Source organism: Lagopus muta, chromosome 4, assembly GCF_023343835.1.
Source record: "Lagopus muta isolate bLagMut1 chromosome 4, bLagMut1 primary, whole genome shotgun sequence".
Lineage (NCBI taxonomy): Eukaryota > Metazoa > Chordata > Aves > Galliformes > Phasianidae > Lagopus > Lagopus muta.
Genome location: NC_064436.1, coordinates 60,638,380 through 60,662,215, shown reverse-complemented (window position 1 = coordinate 60,662,215; position 23,836 = coordinate 60,638,380). Strand labels below are relative to the sequence as shown.

General features: G+C 36.4%; 1 protein-coding gene across 8 annotated transcripts in view; it reads right to left on the bottom strand.

The window, feature by feature from the left end:
* Nucleotides 1-23,836, bottom strand: part of SORCS2 (sortilin related VPS10 domain containing receptor 2) — a 581,186-nt gene that overhangs the window by 20,580 nt on the left and 536,770 nt on the right. For all 8 annotated transcript variants that reach the window (XM_048942849.1, XM_048942847.1, XM_048942852.1 and 5 more), the window contains 11 exons: nucleotides 22,584-22,704; nucleotides 21,026-21,159; nucleotides 20,305-20,433; nucleotides 18,610-18,781; nucleotides 15,021-15,207; nucleotides 10,988-11,121; nucleotides 9,382-9,505; nucleotides 7,345-7,457; nucleotides 4,997-5,122; nucleotides 1,901-2,000; nucleotides 590-692 (listed from right to left, as the gene is read on the bottom strand). In XM_048942849.1, the coding sequence (XP_048798806.1) occupies nucleotides 590-692; nucleotides 1,901-2,000; nucleotides 4,997-5,122; nucleotides 7,345-7,457; nucleotides 9,382-9,505; nucleotides 10,988-11,121; nucleotides 15,021-15,207; nucleotides 18,610-18,781; nucleotides 20,305-20,433; nucleotides 21,026-21,159; nucleotides 22,584-22,704 (1,443 nt within the window). The remainder of the gene's footprint in view (nucleotides 1-589; nucleotides 693-1,900; nucleotides 2,001-4,996; nucleotides 5,123-7,344; nucleotides 7,458-9,381; nucleotides 9,506-10,987; nucleotides 11,122-15,020; nucleotides 15,208-18,609; nucleotides 18,782-20,304; nucleotides 20,434-21,025; nucleotides 21,160-22,583; nucleotides 22,705-23,836) is intronic.

The following is a 23,836-nucleotide window of genomic DNA, read 5'->3' as shown; positions in this document are numbered from 1 at the left end:
ATTATTAAAATCAATAGAGGACTAAAAGTCTACCAGACTGTCAAAGGCAGGCAAGGTAACTACTGTCACTTTTGAGGAAATGTCTCACATAAAGGCAACTTCAAAAATTATTTCTACCCTCAGCACGCCGCAGTGTCAAATTAATGTTAATCTATTTCCATCACTTAATCTGTGTGGCATTGTCCCAACATTTAAAATGTAACATGTGCAAAGAGAAACTCCTCAGGGTTGTACCTTTTGACAAAACTGCATTGCAGATGTACTTATTGTCCTGATAACTTTAGTTTATTTGAAACTGCTAAGAGTAATGAGGTAGGAATTAGTCAGGAATAGCATCATCTTTTTTGACAGTATTATTTAAATAAGCTGAACAAACGCTACATAGTTCCCATATTGCTGCTATTTATCTTGGAACACGGCAAACAAAACCAAACACCAGTGCAGCATCTTCATTTCTAGGTTCAGAAAAAAAATGTGACTTTCAAAGCAGTGGACTTCAACCTCCCTTCCAAACAACAAACTCTGTTTAGCTGATCTTTGGGTAAGTCCAGATCTCAAAATATGAATGTCATTGATTAAGTTTACTTGCCTTTTGAACTTGTAGAGGATGAAAGCCCCAACTGCGACTAGACAGATAACAAAGAGAACCACAATAGCCCAGTAGCCACTGCCTCCTCCAATTCTTTGAGAGTCTGAAATAAAACATGGAAAACTTACTTAGCATGTCCTCTTTTAGGTCATCCATATTTTTGGGGATTCTAAAGATATCAAAGGAAATTATGATATATACCTACGTAAATACAATACAAAAGCAGGGCTTTATTAATTTTGCAGATGGAGAAACTAGGGCTAGGAACAGCAATTGAGCTCATCAAGGTCATACAATGGTAAAGGCTAGAATGAATGTGGGATTCTTCCAGTTCCAGCTTTTTGAGCTGGCAAATGGATATTAATCCCTTAAGTAAGTGGTTTCCAATACTGACCAGACAGGGTACCACAGTGAAACTGTAACATGATTCTGCATTAAAGAGACTAGATAAAAAAACTTTGATCTTCTACTGAGAGTTGATAAAGTATCACATCAGCATTAGCATAAATAGACTGTGGTCAGTTAAGCTTTTTTCCCACAACACATTCAAGTACGAGACAAGAATATATTAATGAAAATGATACACAAAGACTATGGGACATTTTAAGATGTGGCTGAAGTCAATTTTGAATTTTCTAGTTAAAACATCATTTTAACATAACTCTATTCAAAATTCACACTCCCTTCAACCAGTTTCAACCTGAAGAGTAAATCCAGAGTTGGAGGAAATAAATTCCAAAAAAAACTTTTTCAGTTGTTTTAAACAGAGACATGGTAGATCCTTCCTTTCAGAACAGCATTAGCCAAGCAGTTCAGCAATTATGGGGACCCTACAGGAAGATTCAGATCTGTGGATCCACGTGTATGGCACAGTTTAGTACAATACTGTGATACTATGCTACGTCACAGAAGTGTGGAGTTATAATATCAGCAGAGCTACTTAAGTCCTTAACTCTTTCTTGGAAGCTAGCACAGATGGTTACTGAATGTTTATTTTAGAAGTCTGGTTAGCTCTTCCCTGGCCATACAGAAAACAGCAAGAAGTTTGTGATATAAATAATGCTATATGACAAAATGAAATAACAGAATAAACATTTATTTGGCGGCAACTGTTAAAAAGCATCAACTAAGAATACACACAGAAACATTACATGTGTGTATACATATAATACATATATCTATGTACGTATGTGTGTCTTCCTATAGGCAATAAGCCCCAAGTAAATACATATGTACGCATACATATACTGATATGCAGACTTCCTCCTTAACCCATCTAACAAGCACCCGAAGTTTTATTTATATATTTACCTGAATCAGAGTCTGCTAATGTCACTAAGACCCAGTGTCCTCCTCGCAGAAAGAAACTGATGTTGTGCGCATTCAAGGCCTGCTTTATAGCCGCTATTCTCTGAAAACACAGAAGAGAGAATGCCTCACTCATCTTTCAGTTCTACCTTGAGAGACTCAATGCTCTGAAAAGGAAAACCACTGGTTTATTGTATGGAGAGAAAGTTAGAAACCACTTGTCACCGAAGAGCTGAAATCTTGAAGACATTCCAAAGTAAAAAAACATGCAAAACTTCAAAAGCTGCAAATGCTGAAAAAGTCAAATCTTTAATAGCCCAGTCTGTCTTTCTGCTTAGCAAACCCTTTAAACAGTATGTGAACAGACAGCATATTTGCACACACTGTTGGGTCTACCTCAGTCATAACTCAAACAATGCATAACCCATATTAAAAACTCTATCAATTTTTCTAACCCTATCAAAAGACAACCTGCAATGTCACTTTAGATTTCCTGCTATGAAAAGCAACTGCTATTTCATAATGAACTGCATGTCGTAATTCAAGTCATCTCTTTTGCTGTAATGGGATGGATTCCATTTATGTCTAATTTTTAACAACACTCTGCAGAAATATATACATCCATTCATGTGGAAAAAATTGGGATTTCTTCTATTTTTCTCCAATAGGCAGAAGCACACTAAAATATGGCTGCTCATATTTTTATGGAGCAGAACCATTAAATATACCATCGTATTCTAACTTCAGATGACAAATTGGATGAATTTGCCATTTTACTTCCTTGTGTCTTCAACATGGGTAATTTTCTAAAAGATCAAAGCTAGTTTTACAGTCTATGCCTTATAATTTAAGATACAATTTCCCACAGTATGACGAATTAGAAATATGCTTTATATCTATGAAACCTTCACAAGAAGCTCTTTTTATCATTTTATCAATTATGGTGCTCATCTTTGAGAAGTCTTTGCAGTGTAACAGATAGAAATCCCTGCCATCTCTCTCATGTTATGGAGAGACTTCACAAAGGTTTAGATTCAAATATCCACCCTCATATTGAGGAACATTTAACTTCTGAAGCCATTCCACTGACTTCATTAGATATTTCACAGAGGAATGACTCAGTCTAATGGTGATGTGAACATGGCCCCAGTTATTTTACAAAAAAAATTATTCCAGATAACTCTTAAGTATTTATCTTTTTGCCTAGTGTCTGAAAAGAGAATGAGAATAATACTGGTTAGAAGCCTTTGAAGCGATGTTGGCACCAATGAAATAGAGTTACTTAGTCTTGGTCAAGACTCATTCACACATTCATGTGATACAAGGCAAGAGGGAGCACTGCTTTAGCCTAATCCAACTTTCAATCAGTAAACTCAGTTACTGAGTCTTGTAGCTTAATTGTGAAAACATAGTAATTTCCTGGCAGGTATTCAAGACACCCAACATTTGCTCTGTTTTTTGCTCAAGCAATTAGATCCTGTTCATGATTTCTCCCCTTACACCTGGGTTTCCACCCAGGTCTATAGGAAACACATAGGTTTGAACTCTATGTGAATAGTGCATATAAATACAAGGTTTCCCAAATAATTTGCAATATATGATTACTCTTCCTTATGCTACAGAGTAGCTCATGGGGTATTTCATACAGAAGCAATGAAAAATGGAGACAGCATTGACTATAATTAATTATATCCTTCAAAACACATTGAAGCACAACTCTAATATAACAGCTGAGATGTAAAGTGAATACTATGCATAACATTTTGCACAGAAATGTTTGCAGAACTCAAAAATCAATCATCATCAGTTCATTTAAATTATTAAAGATATCCATTCCAAATATGCTTGGAATAAAGAGAAACAATTTTGTTTAGAAGCTGTGCCTCGCCTCTTCAAGAAGTAGAAAGATGCAAGTAATTTTGAAGCGCTAATACTCACCTGGACAAAAGCCAGAGATCAGAAATAGCTCACTTCAAAAGAAACAACCTATTAAAATTAACTGTTTCCTGCAGTATAAACAGGATTTCAGACTCCTAGGGATTCCCATTATGATTACAGAGGAAGAGAAGTAACTAAGATTTAGGATATATTCTGTGCATTCACACTGTTCTCCATCTACTTTACACCACTGTTTCTGTAAGAAACTTCTTCAGGCACCTGGACAACATCAATACTTTCATTTGGACCTTCACAATTGTACCACAGCAACAACATAAACAACCTACTGATATTGTTTTACTATGAGAGCTTCGTCTTTTCTATTACTCCAAACATTTTGAATATTGTGATCTTGTCTAATAGAGTGGCAAAATACCCTTCAGAATTAAAAAATATCTTACACTGTGACTCTTTGTAACAGGTAGGACTTGAATTGCAACATGCAGGCACAGACTTGGGATTTGTTCCTTCTCTCTAACAGAGAAAGGAGAAATAACAAAAACTGTAAATTAACAAGCAAGGGCCAAACAATATTCTGATTTTCTCCAGGTACAGGCTTTTTATTATGGAAGGTATCTGGTTTGGAAAGAGGAGCAGAGAAGTTAATATCATATTTTCATTGCCTTGTTCACTGTATTTGCTTCTTGGCAATTGAAAAGGACATTAGCTGATAAAGGCAGAAACTACCTGCTTCACATTCTTCGGGTCAGCTATTACTGGTCAACTGTTAAGGTTCTGTTTCTGTTGGACAGAAGTGAAGAAATGGTTTGTCTCTTTTTAGAAACACTTCCTTTTGCTCCACCAATCTTCACAGATTGATGTGTCATCACTAATGTTTCTCCTTTTTTTTTTTTTTTAGGTGTCAAGAGGGATCAAGGCTTACTGCAGGCTATTGTTTAGTAGAATAATTAATCATATCTTCTGCCTCTTCTGTCTCTTCTGGCAGGATTTATTCTTTACTGTAAAAGATGGGGTAAATAGTGCTATGCAGGGCAGCCATATCTGTTGTCAGCTTTTACATACCTTTTGTCAGATAGGAGAGAGATCTTTACATAGTCAAGTTATACCTTTTAATCCCACATAAATAAAAGGAGAGTACAAGTCACTGATTTCAAAATGGGATGAAGACTGCTCTAACCAAACATACAGTGTTCTGGTTACCTTATCACTAGTTACACTTCTCTTCCTTTTAGGTTGATTTGCTGGTAGGAGCACATGCAAGTCAGCAGTTGTGGGCAGACCAGGTTTCACAACTGTCATAAGTGTTTCTTCAGGTATATTGGTTTCCTGTGAAGACAAAGGTATATGGTAAATTATAGGACAGTGCTCTTCGTATTTTATATAAAATAGATGAGTAATTCTTTGTGAGCATTTAATTCTTTAGCACTCAAATCTCTAATAGTTAGAGTAGATTCCACCAGAAGCTAAAAAGTGAGCAAAGTCAAGCATTAATTAGCTGAAATGTGAGGGGTTCTTTGAAAATTAGAAGAACCAAGCACTGTTGTCACTTTAAAAAGATTTAATGGCATCATGGAAAGAAGCCAAATGAAGTGGCATACAGTTTTAGTAAAACTGCAATAGTTTTGCATTTTTAGAGTACCTTTAAAAATAATTCCTAAGTCACATGGAATGTTTAGTGGGCCATTCAGTTAGTAGACTTAGATGGGCATGTTCATTATAGCTAACTTAACCTTACAGAGGCTACTTTTCCTTCTGTTTTTACTGGACAGACTCTCCCAGGATGAGATCAACAGTACTTAGATTCCTTTTCTGAACCTGGTATGAATATCTGCACCCCCCAATGAAACAAATGCACTGCTTTTCAAAATAGTTTGTGCAAATTGTGTTTTCTAATCCAAATTGCTTCATTTGTTACATAACTCCAAAAGTAATGCCGCCTATTTATTTCCATGGAAACTACAGCAGCTACAAAGACTACAATAGCACTATTTGAGAGAGCAAGTTCTCAATGTTTTATAGAACACTCTTTCAACATAGCCACCACTATTAGCTGTGCATTTTCATTAGGGATGAACAAGGGCCTACACGCTGTGCTTGTTACAATCTGCACCAGCAGGGATGATCCACTGTCCCTATCACCACTGCTGAAATGCCCTCTGCCCCACTGCTGAAATCACCCACTGCCTCACTGTACTCACATCCACTGTTTGGTCTCGATAAGCATTCAGCAAGCATTGATGAATGTCAGTGAGTGCCATTTTTTCTGCAAGGAGGAATTCAGTGACACAACTTTGTTCCATTCACACTTCTATGTCAGACACCTTTTTGTCAGCCTGCCCCTCTACTGCCATCTGTCAACACGGCAACAAAATGTAAGGAATCTTGCTGGGAAGGTTCAACCTCTTCTGCCATACCACCAACATTCACCTCTGACATTGTGGGCCACACAAAAAAAAAGACAGTTTTACTTTTGGAGTAGCCCTCATTATACAGCCACAAAATTCTAATGACAACATCCATGGCATTTTCCATGGCCTTTCCCAAAACAAATACTGAAATTCAATTATATTGTCCCTATTGTCTCACAAATGATTTGGTATTTATTAAAACAAAATGGCTAATTTTAAAATATAGTATTTTTAAGACTGACAGTGCTTGTAGAACGTATAAATGAATTAAAGTAGGAATGTAATTTGACATTCGTTATGAAGATTTAGAAAAGAAAAGCAGGAAACTGTATACAGTCAGAATTCCAAAATTCGATTTGATGGATTTGATTTGATTTTGAACTATTGTAAATCCATGAAAAGTCCATTGAATTCAAACACAGTAATTCTAAAGACATCATCAATCTGCAACACAGTACCACTGTCTTCACAGACAGTTGGAACGTGCACATTCTGCTGTGGGCACTGTGTGTATCTGACAGCACAGCTCCAGACCTCACAATTTTTATGGAGTGCTCTTCAGTTATCTCACAGAACTGTTCTGTGGCTTTGTACTTGATTTAATTTATATGATTCAACTGCTCCCAGTCCACATTTCTTTTACAAACATGATAAAAAAAAAAAAACAGCTGTACAAACTGTCTGTCCATGTGTTATATATAACTTTTGAAGTTCCACAAATGATATCATGAATTCTTTTCTCTGCTTTGTTTCTTCACAAAGACTATGTCTTCATATTATGCAATATCCTACATACATCACATTTAACTGACTTTTCTTGCTTTGGAGTCAGCAGTATTTGCCAATATGTCTACCGCTAATCCCAGAAAGCAATAATTAGCATTAATTGCCAATTAGGCTATGTTAGAACTGAACTTTTCCAAGCTATGATGTCATAATCTACAGCCTGCCCATAGAAGTGACATTGGGTTCAAACTTCTATCAAATGTGGCTCATGAGGTTCATTTTATTATTTTGCTCTGCCTCTTTTTTTTCTTTTTTTTTTTCTTTTTTTTTTTTTTTTAAACAAGAAGGCATTAACTTAACCTTCAAGTTTTATGACTGGAAAGGGAACATTTTATGAGCAATCTGAAAGAGCACCTTTGCAAGAAGTCGTGTTACTACACGCCCTATGTCTTCCCTCCACTCTGGTATGTTGGGGTTGTACATGTCCAGGTGCTTGGTAAACTTCAGAGGAAGAACATGAAAATGATCTAGAAAGACAAAAAGAAACACTTCTGAATCACTGACAATCTGATTACAGAAACAGTTTTGTATATATTTTCATATATATTTATCTACTTACATATTTTCCTACATTTATACATACGTGTGTGTGTAGATACATGTGTGTACATATATATGTATACATACACTCACATTATCTATGCAGCACTGCATTACCTAGGAACCCCATTATAATCCATTGCTCAAAGAGGAAAGGTAAAAAACAAATCCTTCCCCCAGGAGCCTACAGTGTAATATGGAGCAAAAATATGCTCCTGCCAGGCACTCAATTACTTTCTGTATTTTCAATATCATCAAATTTGTGTCTAGAGATTAAAATACAGTAGGGGAAAAAAAAATAAACCAAACAGACTTACATTCATCTTCTGGGGTCATAACCTGCTCAGTAATTTTTTCTTTAAAACAATACACCACATAAATATGATTGGATTCTTTTATTTTTTAAGGGGAACGTGCCAATGGATTCTATTCTTACTGAATCATAAACATGTTTTTTACATTTTACATGTTCCTGTTCTTCATGCAAAATGGCTACTTTACATATCTCATGGACTAGCTATATGTATTAGCTACAAAACAGAAATTCTGTTCCAAATACCAAAGGGTAACTACTGCCCTCTTAAATATGTATGTATAAAATAAAAGTAAAAATTAAAAAAAAAAAAACAAACATCTTAACATTTATCTGAATAATGCCCAAAATATCTGAAATACTAGAAATTGGCTATTCCTCAGCAAACAGTCTTTGAAGTCCGTCGTTTTTTCCTTTCATGCTCCTTAGAGGATCACCTGAGGAAGTTAATACAAAGAAGGGAAATAGATTCCCTGGAACACAGGAGTGACTCAAACACTTCTTCCCTAACTGTTAGGACAGAATTCTGTTTCAATGTGATTTTCCATCCCAAGGATTTAATACCCCTCATGAACAGTACTTTCTTGCTCTTCAGATCAGGATTTCCCAACACAAACAGCCAAAACAGTGTTGGAAATCAAAGGCACCAATCTCATCTCACTAAGAGCGTTTACACATCTAAAGATTTTTTTAAACAGTGGGTGCACTTGTAAGAGATTACATAAACGTTAAATCCATTTATCTTAACAAATGAGAAGTTTCGTAAAAGTTCTGTTTAACATAAATGTGGTTTTCGCCGTTATTTTAAATCAGTATGTATGCTGAAAGCAAAAGTACCAGAATCCTCTTTCACTGTTCAAGTCACAGGTAAGTTTCATTTGTGTATTTCATGAATTTTAAGCTCTGCATTACAGTGAAACTTTTTTACATATCACAATTCCCACATGTGACAGCACAAATGCAAACAGAATAAATTTGCCAGCACTACATTTTTCATTACACATTATGCCTCGACAGTACATTATTAGACACAGCAAAGCACACTGAGGCATAATGTGAAACAAAAGTAGAAGTTCGTCTTCTATTGAAGAGCTAAGATTTACAAAAGGGCAATAATTCAAACTCTCACACAAATGCTGAAAGAATGGTTGTACATGGTGGCAGAAGGAAAGTATTTCACACTGTTTTAATGCTATAGACAACTAATTTTTTTTTTTTTTTTCAAAAGTATTTAAACTACTGTACTTTGAAATGCTAACGAACTCTGAAGTCATAAGAAAAAATACTATTTCAATGTTATTGCTACATTAGGGAAACACAGTAACATTTAGAATAAGCAAAGGAATCTAAAGGTTTCAAGTGAAACCATTCCATAAGACCACACTGCTCAGCGTTACATACAGTTCATCCCTCTAATTTCAGAAATTAGATGTGGCATTAGAAATAACCTTACAAGAGGTTCAGTTCTGCCTGCACTGGTTTAAGAGATATAAGTACACATTAAACAGCAATTAAAAATTGAACAAGTAATGCCTCACCAAAAACGTGGACAACTTTGGAATCTTGTAGCATGGAGTTCCCGCAGGAAGCTTGCACTGTCACTCTGACATCACCTGTCACAGCGAACCTCGTCACCAGAAAACTGTCCAATGTAAGAAGTGGCTTTGCAAGCAAAGAAAAGTAGAAAACAGAATTTCAACAACAACCAGGAGAATAGTTATCTGATGAGACTATCACTAAAGATATCAGCACAAAAGTTGCACATCAATTATATTTTTAGAAAGTTGGTCAACATTTTATCAAATTATTATGATTTACAATAGAAACTTTTTTATTTTTTTAAAAACAGATGGACTCTTATAAACAGAATAGCTGCCAGGTTAGTCAAATATTTCTGTGAGTTTAATTGGTAGGGTATTAGATTTATATTCAGATCGCACTGAAATAAAGGGATTTGGAATCAGGCTCACAAATCTGAGTGACTGAGGCCCATTGGTTTGTTCAGTGCAGAGCAGAGTGAGCTGAAGGGAGGCCTCATGGCAGCTGCAGTCCTCACAGGGAGCAGAAGAGTAACTCTGAGCTCTGTTCCCTGTGACAGAGACAGGCCCAAGGGAACGGCACGGAGCTGTGCCAGGGGAGGGGCAGCTGCGGGTTAGGGAAAGGGTCTGCACCAGAGGGCGGTGGGCATGGAACAGGCTGCCCAGGGCAGGGGGCACAGCCATGAACTGCCAGAGATCAAGGAGCATTTGGACACCACTCTCAGCAAGAAGGTCTGATTTTTAGGTGTGAAGCCGGGAGTTGGACTTGATTCTCATCAGTCCCTTCCAACTCAGGATATTCTGTGATTCTGTGAACTTTACAGGATCATATTGAGCAAGTCATATGACTTGAAAAATATGGGGCACAGTCAAGGTCAGGTGGATTACTCCTGTCATGACCCATGGAAGTGCACCAATCTATCACAACTTCCAAGGTGAAGTTGAGATACCGTACTCCCCAACCACATTTGTATGTATCAGAAACCTCGCCCCCACCGTACAACAAGATTACATCAGTTTGCAGTGCCTGTTCTGGCAATGGCAAAGCCAATAACAATGAACAGACACAGGCAAGGATTATGGTAGACAGCACATTTACAAGATCAAAGTTCATTATGCTTATCTGAAACATTCCTTTGTCTCCCTCATAAAGGAAATATTTTACATATCTGATTCTGAAAGAACTGCCTTAAAAAAATTAACCCAGTTAGACAAAAAATATTCCCAGTTGAAATACTTGCATATTTATTGCTCTTTTTACAAGGCGACGTAGTGATAGGACAAGGGGTTTAAGCTGAAAGAAGATAACAACAGATTAAATATGAGGAAAAAATTTACTATGAGGGTGGTGAGGCACTGGCACAGGCTGTCCAGAGAAGTTGTGGATGTCCCATCTCTGAAAGTGCTCAAGGCCATGTTAGATGGGACTGTGGTCACCTTGGTCTAAAGAAAGGTACCTCTCTGCCTGTTGCAGGGGTTGGAAAGAGATGATTTTTTGGCCTTTCAATCCAAAATCATTATATGATTTTATGATAAAGTAAAAGGTTTCATGCAATTCTTACTGGAAAGAGATCAAAGATAATGTCAGTCACAACCATTCATGTACCTGAAGACTGTTTCCTATCCACCAGTAGAAGACTGTCAAGTTAGGGTTCTTGGGCAGTATGATGGCTGTCAGATTCACCTCCTGGTTTCTGCCAATGACTGGAACCACTTCTAAATTTAAAGCCTGCAGAGGAGCTGAAAGAAGTTCCCAAAACATCATTGAAACCTTGTTTAAATCATTGAATGCATCAATATAATAACGCTGCTTTTTTTTTTCTTTTTTTTTTTTTTTTTCTTTTTTTTTTCTTTTTTTTTTTTTTGCCAAAAGCCTCTCACCTGTACAACATAAGGTCCTGAACTTACTTTTCTCTCTCCTGCCTATACATCTGTGTTGAAAGCTATGGACATAATTGGAAGGACTTCCTTCATTTCAACCAAAATTAAACATAGTTAAAAAAAAAAATAATAAAAAAATCCATCAACAACAAAACCCAAAAAGCAGAACAGATGAGCAATGTGACAAATAGTCAAAATGTACCTTAAAGTTGTGCATTTTTTTGTGCATGTTCAATTTGAGAGAGTATAAGCAAGTATTACAGATACAAAATGGAAATCTGCTTTAAGTAAAAAAGAAAAAAAAAGATCAAATGAATAGAAATCTAAAAAGTCTCAAGCTGCTAAGTGAAAAGCAGAAAACTGGATAATAATGTTGCTGAGTGTTCATTTTCATTATAAAAAATCAGCTGTTAGGCTCACTTCACATGAGCTAATTAATGCATGCTTTAAAATAAATGCATACATCAGAGGAGCATTTAGTTGCAAATCAAGAGAGATGGCCTCTGGAAGTTTACTTTTTGATTAAATTTGTTTCTTTCTGAACTTTTGCTTACAAATGCTGTAAACATTATTATTTATATAAAAGATATAAAAGAAACATGTCATTAAAATGATTTCATCTGATTTTGTATTAGTGTCGTATTTTGTTCTGAAGTACAACAGCATTAATTGAAAATCATCTTTGTCTCAGAGGTCTCCAAGAGTATTTCTTGAGAACGTCTGAAGGTACAAGCTTTTTAATATTATAATGTGATAACTACAACTTCTTAACATCAGCTGCAATATCTATTCAGGATACCAATGTGCTGTATGGTCCTAAATACATTCATTAAACATAGTGAATACTAACTCATAATTTTTTCTCTACTCAATGTATCTTTTAATTCATAAAAATGTCTTTCATTTCAGTTCAGACTTAAATGTAATTAACACTATTTCAAGGCCTTTCTCTTATTCTCTTTTGTTGACTGAATTCACTTCCATTCACTTCCAGTGCACTTTAATTAAACTGACAGAAGTTCGCTGAGAGCACGTTGTTCAAACTGATCATACCCTCCTTTTTTCACCTCGCTTCAGTCAGACTTCGTGCTGCTTCAACCAAACATAAGGCTCTACTTTCATTTAGCATTTTTGCTGACAAGCGATTAACCATCTACATGAATTCAAAGACACAACTTTTTTTTTTTTTTAAAGTTTCTTCAACAGCTTCTTTATCAAAACTGAATTAAAATGCTCTTCCTGATGTTGGCATCTTGAGGAAAACTCAGAAATACTACAAATTCCATTGAATATTCTTCTCTTAGAAATGTTTTTTCTTACTGGTTATGCAAAATAAGTCTGGGAGGAATCTGCACCACTGTTTTGATTTTGCCATATATTTCCATTCTCACACAGGAAACTGATCATCCTGAGATACAGCTTTCATAAGGAAAGGGAAGATGTTTGGCTCTTGACTCAAGAGTTGACCATTTCTGTATAGGAAAGAACTAACAATTACAGCAAGTCTCTCTCTTCTTCTCAGTCATATAATTCCAAATGTATTTGAACAACCCTCAAAGCATCCTGAATGTACATAGTGAGGAATGATGTTGACTTATATTTCTACTTAATCTCTGTATAGCATTCCAAGCTCCTTCTTTCTCTATATCAATTTCTACACTCTCATACTATAGTTATTATAGTTTTGTGGCATGAAGAAGTATGTCTACTTCATGCTGAGTACTTTTTATTCTGGGTTATCTATTCACATGTATACTATCAGACTTGCTTTAATATCTCTTAATCTCTTACAGCATATAAAAAAGTTGTTTGTGAACTGAATCAGTTCACGGATAACAGGCCAAAATGTTTGTCCTTCATTACAGGACAATTCTCATACCAACCAAACCTCACAGGAGTTAAAAATATTTCCTTTACTATTTGTCCTTCATAAAATTTATCTCGAAATAAATCAGATGAAAACAGTGAACACAAGACATTGGACATTCCTGTTTGCATGATACACCACAATGAAAAATGGCCCTGAGCAGCTATTAGCATTTCTCTAGAAGGCAGATATATATCACTTAATTAGTACCAGCTAATTTCCTCAAATCCTGTAATTTACTTTAAAAATTAAACAGTTTAAACCCCATCTGAAGTGTTTATTCAAGCATGCTGCGTAACACGGGTCCATGTGTCTTTTAGATCACTTACAGCACTAATGGAGAAGCTCAAGATGAGCTCTGAAATCATCCAAGTCTGCTTGCAGTATTTTGTTGATTCTGTACTTCAGCACCAAAGTCATTTGAAATACACAGCCATTGTATTTTTGAAAAATATGTTATAAATCCACTGTATAAAATGCAATTTACACCTTTTATTTTAACTGTTTATCCAGATGTAGACCAAAGCAGAAGCATATCTTGAGAAAGGAGTTGTTCAGCTTTCCATTGGTGCTCATTACAGTTTATCATTCCCTAAAAAATATGAAGATTTTCTCCCTGGAGAGATGGTATTACAGAGTTTTTGCCATTCCTTGCTTATGGAGATCTACCAACTTCTTTTATGCTTAATCTACTTCTAAATACCCAGATGCTACTAAAAAGTAAACATAGAATATTCAGTAATTAACCTGAGCTGTCAAATTATGTAAAATGCAAAAACAATAAATAAACAGGTAATGAAATGGAGATGGAAATTTAGACTTCAATCGTTTCATTTTGATTTTAATAGGATATTAGCCATTAGCATTAATGGATTGGGCTCCACCTGTTAATCAAAGCAGAAGCAGAAACTCTGGATTCAGGCTCTGAAGAGCAAAAAGAAGAAACAGCTGCAGCCACAAGATAGGCTGACATAAAACACATGGATTTGTGCACAGACTTGAATGTGGCTCCACTGCTTTCTATTGTTAGTATGGAAAACATCACTCGCATCAGGGGAAACAGACAACTGAAGAATATGAGATGAGTATATCTTTTCATTGAATGCTACTCGTTTACAATTTTTGACAGATCTAAAAACAAAGTGATAGCTGTCTTGAATCTCGAAGGAAGAGCAAAATTTTGTTTCAATTATGACTTCCCTTCCTTATTTCAATTAAGAGATGTCTGAGATGCATTAAGTCTGCTACCATGTGTGATATCCCTGTGCCTCACTATTCTTTTCATTTGAATCTATTCAATGGGATTTTTAGGTCTTAATTAAGAAGACAGGGAGAGAGGTCTAAGTCAACTTATACTGTATGTCAATACAAAGTTAAATCCAAGTAATACTTTAAAACTTTGTAAGAATTAACTACCTAAAACTAGACTTAAGGACTTTAATAAGTAGCCTGACTTTTAGAAATGCTGAGATTTTGATCCTTCTACCAACTAATGCTTTCTGAAAGTCATACAAGAGGTCACACTTTTATCAATATGTCTGTTCTCTTGCTTCTTACAGCACAAAAAGACATAGCCTGAAGTTCTAAATTTTAGCTGCCAACAAGGTCTTGAGTCAGGAAGAGAGGTAAAATCTGAGAAATGAACTGAGGAATGCTTGGTATTTAAAAGATTAATATACCATCTTTCTCACAAATCTAAACAAAACTAACTCTGTCCTTCTTTTATACAAGTCTCTATACTAACAGCACACAGCAATGCACAATTGATTGAGGTTATTAGGAAAGAAATGTATTTTTCCTAAACGTGACTAGTAACATTCTCAACTGTTTCGTAACTATCACAACGTTTGTATGCAGCAGTAAGAACAAGAAAACCAAAGGGCTGACTTACAGTTGACTTGGATGAACACTACAGACTCATCATGTCCAGCAACATTTTCAGCCTTCACTGAGACACGGTAAATCCCAGGATTCTCGTAACGGTGACGGATGGGTTCCCCAGTCATTGTAAGATTGACATATATCGCCTTAAAGCCATCGCCGAGATCCACCTGGTACTTGGTATTCAATACATCACCCTAAAAGGAGAATATATCAACGTTTTGAATGGTCAGAACCTAAATAGACAGGACATGTTATTTTAACCATTTCCTGAACCACAACATCACTTCCAGCACCAGCCAAACGTTTTGACTCCACAGCAGTGGCTACACTAAAACCTGTAAACCCATTGTGAAGATTTTAGAGTAACAAATGCTGCATGCACTCACAGAGATAAATCTAACTTTCTTCAGTAAGGCTTAATCTTAAAAACAACACTAAAAAAACCACCCCAGACCACTAAGCCAAGTTGTATGATACAGATATCACTCTTAAAAATTTAATACTTCTGGACATTAATTAATATAATGGTGCAGAGCAGCTTCAAGTCCCTGGAGCTATAATCTGGTGATTCCCAACTACAACTTAACCAGTGACCTGTGGTAACTGACTGGCAGTGAACTTCTGGCTTGTGCAATTATAAAGCAGAATAGGATTAGATCATCTTCATAGCACCTTCTAACTACGCTCTCCTGTGTCAACTGTATGACAGCTAGAATACAAGCTGGTAGCTTCTACAGAGTAGTACTGCATTATACAGAGTTACCAGCATGTTTCAAACTGGCATGCTACTCTACAAAATGATATGCACGCTTGACAAAGTAGAATTCTGAGCTGTGCTTAGTAAAAAGACCAGCCAAATACTTCTGTCACATCAAGCATCTCACATAATTTACAATTCATTGCACTTCTGCTAAGTGCTCCTTTAAACAACACCGCCTTCCTAAACTCAGACCTAAAATACTGCAATGACTGATACTGTTGTCAGAGGACAAATATAAGCCCATCATTCATGTTGTCACAGTGTGTCTGCTCAGAAGAGAAGTCAGGTCTGTGCTACATGGACTGGCCATATGGATTGAGTGAAAGGAAGATTCGTTTTAGCTGTGAGCAACAGCACTTTCTTAATACCACTGGCAGCAGTGCTTTAGTGACTTGCCCTTCTTCCTCTGTATTCAGCAATATACTCCTGCCTACATTTCACAGCACACTGTCGCTACTGCCATGGAAGTTAAAATGGCTTGTAGGGCCAAGTTTGATAGGAAATTCTTCATATTTTGAAAAGACAGTGTTAGCTTAAAAATCAGCCTAGAGGAAAGGAATGTATACACTCATCAAATAAGCTGAATGGCAATCAGATCTGACAAGGACTCACGCCCCCTGAAGTACTGAAAAATCACCTCACTTTCCCATAAGCCAATCTGTGAAATAGTTTTGCATCAAAATCCAATTCAAAAGGAAGCATTAATGTAAAATCAAAGGAGGTAACAAAGTCTAGCATTTTCAAATGCTTGCATTACAAAGGAAAGAAAAATACACTCTTTTTCTCCATTTATTATTTTGCAGTTTGGTTGATTTTCTTCCATGTTTTATCAGATGAAAGAGCACTACTTATCTTGTAAGAGAGTACTCAGAATAAGGAACCTGTAGGGTTATCAAACACCTAACATCATATTTCAACACACATAAAAGACCTTGAAAGCCTCTTCACTGTGAATATTTTTTCCGAATAACATTTTTATTTTGACAACAGATGGGTACCAGAAAATATATTATTAAAGTTTAAAGCAGAAGAGATGTCTGCTTGCCAGCAATGTGTCAGTAAGTGGCATCTCTTCAGATGACATTAGCTTGCAAATAGTTCTTGTTAGCTCTTTCTTATGCTAACAAGTATACATGCGTATTTTCTCCAGGTGAGGGAGAAACCAGTGTTGGAAGCAACTACATGCAAGTTTCTCTTAATGTTTTATTCTAATATCTTTCTTATTTTAAAGATGGGAATGCTGTCTCCAAAAACAGCAGGGCACTTCTGTTTTCCTGATCAGGAAAGACAGAGAGCGGTGGACAGCAAATGATTCACACAGAGAAAAGGAATTTAAAGAAACTGGTTCTTCCGCACAAAATAAATGATTTTTGTACAATTATTTATTCACAAATCCAGCCTAAATAATTTGAAAAAAAAAAAATTCTTATTATTATTTCCAAGATCAATTGCAAACTGCTCAAATGGGCCTCAAAAACTACTTTCCTTATTTCCTGCAGTCTGGCATTGCTGCACTCAGTACTGCACTTCACAAAAACCAGTCAATTAATATTGTTCAGCAGGAAAAGAAAGTAGTATTTTTGGTTCATCTTAGCGGGACTGCTTCTTAAGTTCTCTTATTGATAAGAATTCTCTTCAGACTTCATCATATATATTAAATCCTAAAGGCCAGGACTTTCAAGTATAAATATTATTCTTAGCCATAGGGGGCAGCAAACTTTTACATTTCCTTTAAATCTCCTTTTCAGTTCTGTTCACTGAGCAGACTTTACCAGAAAATGGGGATTCCCTTCAGGATTCCTGACTTTGGAAGAGTTTTGAATAATTGTATGAGTTTTGCCTATTGCCAACAGAGACTTGTGAAGGCTTCAGAACTTTTTGTTTGAAAAGGAAGAAAAAAAAGTGAAGCTGCCAATCAAAACTGTTAGACTCCAAATTACAATCAAATGCTCTAGTTGTACAGCAAACATTCAAAACAAGTTAGAGAAAAGAGAAGGAAGCACAACTTGCTACACCATCGCTAGTACTCTGCAAGCCTTTGGAACAAGAACTTGAGGTGGAGTAGGCAGAGCTGTGTTCTGCCTAGATTTTCTCACAGAAATAAAATGCCAAGTGCCCAACTTCTGTCACATAGGTTTGCCAACTCCAATTTTTTGCAAATAGTTGGCGTTAGTCAGGAAACACTTCTGTAACCAGAGCACAACAGTTAGAACCTAATACTAAAATGCAAGCATTAAGAAACATACCCAGAGCAAATAACCACATCTGTAAGTTACTCCTTGCCTTTGGTCAGGGCCTCAGGGTATTGTCTCTTCCAATAAACAGGAAAAAGAAGAAGAAGAAGAAAAGGAAAAAAAATCCTTTGGCAACATAACTAATACATTATAAATGTTCTTATGCTGTGGTATTTGCTGATTTCTGTAAAGCTTTGCCTAATTCCTTCCTGAAAGGCTGAAAGGCAGATTCTCAAAAGCACTTAAACCAGAATATCAAGGGTTCTCAGCATTTCTGTTCTTCTCTGATACAACGTGAAATTTCCAGTTCAAGGAGACTCTGCTAATTTAGTCCCTTTGATTCTCCAATAAGTTGAAGCCTTTAAGGAATAATAACTGAAATGCTGCTGAGGAGACAAGTCCCTTTCTCTGGACAGAAATTCATGGTTCACTGAGTTTACAAGATTGTCTGATTCTCTTGGAAGCATAAGTTTCAGTATTTACAGAGCCATTCATCTTTGTCTCAAGCACAAATTAATCTAATTCAGCAGCAAAGCAGGTAGGAGAGAGATGAACTCTAAAAATAGCAAGTAAAGTTTCATAAAGACAGTGTTAATTTCTACCTGCTCTTGTCTGACAATGAAGGTGATGTCCTCCCCAGGCTTAACAGCCAAGCTTTCTCCTCTGATGCTGATCTGAAGTCCCTTGGGAGCAATCAATGGACACAAATGCTGTGCTAAGTTCTGCTGCAGGTCTACACCACCTTCACACACATTAGAAACAACTTTCCTGTACCTGCAAAAACAATAAGCAATGAGCGAGGTGGAGGCAAGCAGTAGGCACCAAATGTGAGCGTGACAGTAGGCTAATGAATATTGCTTGGGTTCATAAACAGAAAATGTTGTATATGACCAAAATAAACTCAAAATGCAAAAATATTTTGGTTGCGGACATTGTTTCTATTGAGTGAAATCTGTTAGAGGGATTAGAGCATGATCAGGATTTCACTTGCATGCATTGGAAGAGTCTATCCTCTAAAATTCAGAAATATGCCTGATCTGTTCTCTTAGAGCTGGGTATTCTGCTGTTCCCTCTCAACACCGCCCTCCCTCCCCAATCATGAAGCCTTCAATAGCCTTCAGTGCTCCAGGGGTGTTGGCTCAGGATTTTGCTGCTCACATGTACTGCCAAACTCAGGCTTCTATCCTATCCCACTTTACTACTGCTTTACATGTGGTTGGTTCAAGTTCCAAAGGTCAGAAATAAATTAAAGCAAGCAACTTCTGCATTAACCAAGAACCAATCACTTATATACTGTTCTCAAATCTGTGCATTTCTTAAAATATATAACATTTATTTCACATTATAGTAATAAAAGCTTGAACTCGATGACCTTGATGAACTTGAACTTTTTTCAACATAAATAATTTGATGTTTCTAGGAGTGTAAGAAGAGCTAATAAAGAAACACTTGGAAGTACAGCAATTATTTACAGATCAGTTTCAATCAGGTATGCTATTTTTAAACATTCTTAAAAATTTGAGTCAGATTTCACTCTGATGAATTCAAACTCTGTGTATCACAGCTGTCAGCCACAACCCGAAAGGCATCATTTTCCTCAGTAAGGCAAATATACACAAAGACTATGATTCTATTGCCAGATTTGACATTTCATCATTTGGTTTGCATCTCCACAACCAACAGAGATGATGTTATGATAAGCCAGAATAGATGCCAGCTGCAAGTTATTTTCAGCACAGACGTCAGACTACATTGTAGTGTGTACTCTATGCACTATTGTTTACAGTTACTAAAGCTTTACTTTGATTCTGAGTATCCCATATGGCCAGGAGAATAATTCGTTCTCTGTAGAGCTCCTTACACTGGTGGAAGAGAGAGACAGTGGAAAGTTCTGTGAGACATTACTTACTCCTCTGAGTAATTAACTGGATTTATGCAGGGAGCTAAAAGAAAAGGCTTTGAATGGGCATTACTATCAGAAGTATAGCAATGCTTATTAGCTGTCCCAGCAGTTAGGAAAAATTATTGGGAACAAGACAGCTCTCCCTCTTCTCAAATCAATTAGTTTATTGAACCACTGCGAACGTGTAAAGTAACATTGCTCTTACATTAGTCTGCAGAAAGATTCTGCATGAGCTGTAAGCCAGAACAGCTTACCACTTGCATTTTCCTATTTTTTTTTTTTTTCCAGTTTCCCTGCTTACACTTCCCCAAAGCCACTTTCGTAGTCCTTGGTCAGAACATTCTCCTCCACTACTGAAGCCCATGCAAGCCAGTCAAACCCAAGATTGACTTACCCACTGCTGCTTGTGTATGCCTGCCCCAGCACACAGTCTTCAGGAGGTGCTTCTGGATTAAACCAAAAGTCAGCAAAGCACTTGCTAGACTGCGACTTCAGAGGTGCAGAGCGCTCAAACCCGTAATCACTGGAAGACATCAACACCAAGTGTGTCACTATCCCCACCTTATTCACCAACCCAATTTGGGTGGATGAGATTACTTCTTTAAGAGTAAAGATTTTTAAAAGTATCTGCTGTAAGCTGAACACACAGCTTCATGAAGCCACTTCTGTTCTAAGTGTAGTTTCAGTGGGGCAAAAATTGTTATAATTACTTTGCCAGTTCTGCAAAGTTAACCTTCTTGGGAGCTTAGATTTTTAAAAGGTATCCTTCGCCTCTCAGACCAACACATTTCTTCCATATTTTTCTTAATTTTTATTTTTTCTTAAAAAAGAATGGGTCTAATTGCCACATTAATAAATCCAACAGTTGTTTTTCAAGTCTTGATCAACAGAGAAAAACATTGGGATTTCTTCAGACAGGTGAGTCAAATACTTAAAGCACAGCAACACTTTCAGACAAAAACAAATTCATAAGCTACCTGTTATTCAAAACTATCACACTGCTTCTTGGTTGTTTGCACACAGCCATGTAAGAGTGGTGCAAAAGGAGGAAAATAAACTCCTCAAACTCTAAATAACATTTCACTAACGATGAATCTGAATATCCACAGACTCACCATAAGAAATCAGAGTTCGCACATTCACAGACTTTGGACGTTAGAGCTGAAGTGAAACTTCTCCCTTTAACGCACCATGATGAAATCTTCCTCTTCCGAAAGCTCCTCTGTTGACCCATGATGCAACGATCACCCTAAACATCAAAACACCAGATTTATTGCATGCCATAACCTGCATCGCAAAGCCACAATCTGAAACTGTCAGGAGAAAGTCTGGTTTCTTTTTGCCAAGACTGGACACTGGTATCAAGTCTCAACTCATCAATTTCTAGAGAAATTTACAGCAAGTTATCTATGATGTGACTATAAAAATGTGATTAATTAACTTAAGACTAAGACTGAAGGAAAACAGACTCAGCAAAGAAGAAAAAATACTTCATGTTCAATTCAATTGGACTCTTATACAAAGCTCTCACGTCCACTACTGGGATATTACACAGTTCTGACATACAATGTCTCAGGACACAAATTCAAAGATGTGCACAGAAGTTCTAGTGCAATTTAACCCACGTTCCATGTGTGTACAATCTAGGCACAAGCCTACAGATGTGTACTTAAAAACTCAGGCTTCTTATGGCTGGACTTCTCTCTAAATGACCACATCATGTGTAGGCAGTCAATAGGAAGCACTAGGCACACAGAGACAGGTAGTATTAATACACTCTTGAAGCTAACACTGCACTGGTAATTTAGCAGCTGTAAGTACTCTGTCAGAGATATTTTAGTTGCTTCCATTTTCTGAAAGACATTTAAATGTCAGTGTACCCAAATAATGTCACTCTTTAGATGTGCATATTACTCTCAAAATACACGATTTCAAACAAGAAGCAATTCCAAATTATGTGAGAACTATCAAGTGAAAGTTGGAGAGCTGGAATAACAACAGAGTTGTGTACCAAAAGGAAACCTGCAGAGAGCAAGAGAACAAATATACTGGATGAAACAAACAAAATAATTAGAACGACTACAATTAAACATGACATATCCCATTTAATGTAAGAATTAGAGACACTGGTCTCTAATCATACATTACATAGAGAACGTAGCTTCCCAAAATTAGAATTGACCAGAGAAGAGGGCACAGCCTTAATAGATTAACTACAGAAATGGTACTGCCCCAAACAACTGGACTCTATTACATGATCAGTCCACTGAAATCCTAAATTACATCTGGAATGGGCTTTACTTACAGCAATTTATATGAGTGCAGTATGTGGTCAGGAAGTTGGCAGTACATACAACTGCATTTTGAAATTGCTTCAATCAATATTAGAGATCTTAGTTTATGGTATATGCATCATAATCCAGTAGGACCACCTATTATTATGGAAGACCACTAGATATATTGCTGCCTTTCCCAGGACACAATTTGCACAATTAAAGGGAACACAAAATCATCCTTCCAACTTTTAACGATTGTAAAATCAGCAAAATATCAACCAAAGGAGAATAGAGCTGGGAAGGTGACATCCAAATTCTGTTAGAAAACATTTTCCTGGCTCACAATAGTGAATGATTCTTTCAGATATGAAAAAGTTCTGGCATATACAGTGAATACCTGTAGATTTGTGAGTTCCCAAGATTCATAGTCATCATCAGTGCATTCCCTGGGGAAGGATGGCCTGAAGTCCACCTTCACCAGTTCCCAGTCCGAGCGGTAACTTATGTGTCCAAAGACTCTGAACAAAAGAATCACAAGTAAAATCTTACAGGAAAGAAATACCACGCATCTGAGATTCCAATTTTCCATTCTGACTTCTGCTTTTCACGGATATGGTTCCCTACTAAAAGGTCACTGGTGCTTTTTTTTTTTCATTATCTGTGGAACTCTGCAGTGAAAAAGCACAGCTCATGGATTAGAGCTTTTTTTTTTTTTTTTTTTTTTCCCCAGCAAATTATGCAAGAACGTAAATGGAGATACACTAGCTTTTCTAATTTGGAATTCAATATTTTTGTCTGTTATCTTGTTATACATATGAAACATTCTCTGATTTTGATCCAAATTAGGATCAGAACTGAGGAAGCTATGTCACTATTTCTTTACGGTTATGGTGCAAATTTTTTTTTTTTTTTTGGTATTTGTTTAAACTTACACAGATTTTAGATGGCAAAATTGCTATTGTTCAAACTCACAGCAGTATTATGAAGTTGCAGCCATTTCTAAGGAATACACTGAATCTACACATTGTATTGGAGGATAGAGTCTCCATTTCAGATAGTCCAAACTATAACAAAAACCAGTCACAAACTGTAAATCTCTTCTTGAAAAATAAAAAAAAAAAAAAAAGAAAAAAGTGGAAAAAAACAAAAAAGGAAATCTTACAGCTTTAAAAAACAGGTTTCACTTCAAAAGCAGCCAACATTTTCAAAGACAGAATATTTATTTCCAAAACCAAATGGGCAAGTATGACATCCAGCAACAAATTAGAAAGGATAAAGACTCTATTTTGGCAAAAGTCAAATGTATTTGTGGTTTGTATCTGGCCTGTGTGGCTTACTTGCCAAAGAATTTAAGGTTGATTCTGAAGCCAAAAATTTCTGCACAGATCATACTGCACAGAGTTCATTTTCCAAGTTTTAGTAGCATTCTCCAAATGAATTCATTCCTTTTGTTTTGTCCTCAGTTTCATCCAAATCCAGACACAGCAGGAATGGTGCAGTTTTGCAAAAAAAATATTCTGCTACTTAGACTCATTTTTCTTGTCCTGAATACCAAGTTCAAAGTGGAACTAGGGTAAAGTAGAAGTAAAAAAACAAACAAACAAACAGTGAATTCTCTGCAACACAGAAGCAACATCATTGCACTAAGTC